Genomic DNA, 3,326 nt, shown 5'->3' with positions numbered 1-3,326 from the left:
CCTCCCCACCCCCACCCGCCTCCGCCGCACTCGGCGTGAATAGCAAGTAGGGAGAACAGAGCCGGCGCTTTCTGGAGGAAGCGGCCGCCCCGCGCTGGTGCCCTGGGCCGGCAAAGGGCTCTTTATTCGGCGCTGGGGGAGGGGGCTCCCTTCCTCCAGACAGCGGACGCTCGGCCACCAAGAAAGCCGCCGCTCCTCCACTCGCCCGGCCTTGCTCGGACCAGGGAGGCGCGAGCGGTTGCGTGTCCAGCGGTCACTAGCATCAGGAGGCCCTGGGCCTTGACGAAGTTGCTAGGCCAACCCTGGCTCGGCCCCCCCTCAGGGGCTACAGATCCCCGGCCCACAAGCTGGGAGTGCGGGGCAGGGGGTGGGGCTCCCTCCGGAGGTTCCCTGGGGACCTGGATCTGGATGGGCATGCAGGCCGGCTGCCTGGAGGCCAGCGAGCCGAATCCGCGGCCTCCCCTGCACAGGTGCATGGGTCTGGGGGCACTGGCCTGGCACCCGACCGGGAAAGGTGCCCCAGGTTGGCCCACCATGCGGCACAGGCGGCCACCTTTCCCCCAGAGCCCTGCCAGGCCTTGGCACCCACAGTGCCCTGCTGTCCTCTGGGGCCCTCCTGAGTCCTGGCAGCTTCTGCCTGCCCTCAGTGGCCATGAGCATGGCGGGCAGCGTGGGGTGCTGAGCTCAGGGCTTCTTAGTGTGGGTGGTGGCCTCCCCATTCCCCAAGTTTCCCCCCTTAGGCTTTGGTGCCCTTTCTCCTTTGGTTCCCTGGGCCGGTTCCTAGGCCGGGAAGGGCTTGGGCCTTCTCTGGGTGGCCCTCCTGAGGTCACAGAGGCCACCGACTGCTGGGAGGGGTGGGCACAGGCAGCAGGCCCTGGTGCGGTCACCCCAGGCCTGGGCCCCAGATGTGACAGCTTCTGCCAAGGCCCAGGAAGAGGCCCTGCTGGGTCAGAGCTGACCGCCCGCCAACACACACACATTCACACCCAGGACATCCGTCCAGCCATCTGGCTCCGGTCTGGGGCTTTCAGAGCTGCTGCTCTCTGACCCACCGGAGTGGGGGGGCAGGCTGAGGAGGGCGAGTACTGTGGGGTGCGGGGAGGTGTGGGGGCTGTGGACAGGTGTGGGCCGAGCTGACCGGTGCCTGGGCCCGCAGAGAGCATCATGGAGGAGGTGGTGATTGCTGGCATATCGGGGAAGCTGCCCGAGTCGGAGAACCTGCAGGAGTTCTGGGACAACCTCATCGGTGGTGTGGACATGGTGACGGACGATGACAGGAGGTGGAAGGCCGGTGAGTGATGGCCTGCCCGGAGCCCGACTCTCCCTGGACGCGGAGCCCGAGTGTGGTCTGGGCCCCTGCTGTGAAGGCAGAGGTCGCTCCTGGTGTGTGGAGCGCTGGCCCTTCTACAGCTGGTGACCAGCGGGGGTCCGGGGCGGGGCGGGCCCAGAGCCGTGTGTCCGAGGGAAGATAAGAGCTGGCTCTGGGGAAGCTGGTTTGACTCCCTCACGCCTGGTCGGCTCCCACGCGAGCAGTTCTACCTGATCCGCGGGTGTGAGTCAGCGCGAGCCCAGCCCAGCAGAGCCCGGTGAAGGGTCTGCACCAGGGCAGGGGGCCTGGAGGAGACGGCTCTGGGGCCACTGCCCACCCTCCTGGGGAGCCCCCGCCTCCCTGTGGGTCCCTTGGGCCTTGACGCCCCACAGCGGTGCCTTCCACTGGCCGTGTCTGCAGGGCTGTACGGCCTGCCCCGGCGCTCCGGCAAGCTGAAGGACCTGTCCAAGTTCGACGCCACCTTCTTCGGGGTCCACGCCAAGCAGGCGCACACGATGGACCCCCAACTGCGCCTGCTGCTGGAGGTCGCCTACGAGGCCATCGTGGACGGAGGTGGGTCGCTGGGGGGTCGCTGGCCCACCTGAGGTCACAACGGGCAACACTGTTCTCGGGTCTTTTGCTCCTAAAAGGAACATGTTCAGAGAAAAACGGAGCGTAGCCGGCCCAGGAGGCGGGCCGAGCGGGGCTCCCTTTGTCCCTGGTTGGGACTGCCAGGCCCGAGGTTCGGGAGGCGTGGGCCCCTGGGCAGGTCTGGTTTCACAACTGGCCTGCGGTGTCCTGGGCGTGCCCTGGCGCCCCAGTTTCCTTACTCCCATCAGAGAACTGGTCTTGGGGTGAGGGCCGGTGCTGGGCTCCTGCCCTGGGTTGAGTCTGGCCCAGAGGTAGCTGGCTCTTGTCCTGGGGCTCAGACCTGTCCTTGCTGTGCCCACCTGCTCGTGAGAAGGCCGGTCATGATGGGGAGCCTGGGGGCTCCCCACTCTTGTCTTTGGGTCAGCAGGTGCCAGCCGGCCCCTGGCCTGACACTGAGCAGGACAGGGCGCAGACACGTGCCTGGGGAGGGGCGGGAGGCTGGCAGACCTGAGGGCCTTCTCGCTGCCCGGCCCTACCCAGGGGCCTTGGATGCCGCTCCCCTGGGGCCGGCCAGGGCCCCTCCTGTAGGAGCCTGGACACTCGGCCTTTGTTTCCCTCTGTCTCCTTATCTTGCCTGTCCCAGGCAGGCGCCCTTGGGTCTTGGGTGTTCATTGGCCCTTGGGGCTCACCAGACTCCGCCAGGGGCCAGGGAGTAGCCTGGGGACAAAGCTGCCCTCTGTCCTCACCTCTGTCTCTGGCCGCTGCCTGACCCAGAGCCTGGAGCCCCCCCATTAGGCCCAGTTTCTTGTGACCTGGTTCCTGGTTCTCTGTTCTCAGCCCCACCTGGGCTGGCCCCACCCAGTCCCTCTGGCCGGCTCAGATGGTCCCCTCACCCAAGCCGAGAGGCGGGTGGGCTCCTCCACCAAGCTGGGTGGTGGGCAGGGTGCGGCCCGCGTTCTGACTGCTGCTCCCACAGGAATCAACCCGGCCTCGCTCCGAGGGACCAACACCGGCGTCTGGGTGGGAGTGAGTGGCTCTGAGGCCTCCGAGGCCCTCAGCCGAGACCCTGAAACCCTCGTGGGCTACAGCATGGTGGGCTGCCAGCGAGCGATGATGGCCAACCGCCTCTCCTTCTTCTTCAACTTTAAAGGTGGGCGCCGCCCGGCGACGTGGCTCTGGGGCTGAGCGTTGACCTATGACAGGAGGTCAGGGTTCCGTTCCCGGTCAGGGCACGTGCCTGGGTTGCGGGTTCGATCTCCAGTGTGGGGTGTACAGGAGGCAGCCGATCCGTGATTCTCTCATCATTGATGTTTCTGCTCCTCCCTCTCCCTTCCTCTCTGAAATCAATAAAAAATGTATTGAAGTAAAATAAAAAGTAATAAAGGTGGCGCCCCTGTGAGGTGAGGCCGAGGGACAGCGGGCTCAC

General features: G+C 66.6%; 1 protein-coding gene across 1 annotated transcript in view; it reads left to right on the top strand.

Annotated features, from left to right (window-relative positions):
* The window catches only part of FASN (fatty acid synthase), a 54,054-nt gene that overhangs the window by 12,836 nt on the left and 37,892 nt on the right, over nt 1–3,326 (top strand). Inside the window, 3 exon segments of the mRNA XM_015559883.1 lie at nt 1,157–1,291; nt 1,730–1,882; nt 2,877–3,080. Of these exon segments, the coding sequence (XP_015415369.1) occupies nt 1,165–1,291; nt 1,730–1,882; nt 2,877–3,080 (484 nt within the window). The 5' untranslated portion in view covers nt 1,157–1,164.

Source organism: Myotis davidii, unplaced genomic scaffold (assembly GCF_000327345.1).
Source record: "Myotis davidii unplaced genomic scaffold, ASM32734v1 scaffold211, whole genome shotgun sequence".
Taxonomy (NCBI): Eukaryota; Metazoa; Chordata; class Mammalia; order Chiroptera; family Vespertilionidae; genus Myotis; species Myotis davidii.
The sequence above is the reverse complement of the archived record's forward strand: the minus strand, read 5'-3'. Positions and strand labels throughout refer to the sequence as shown.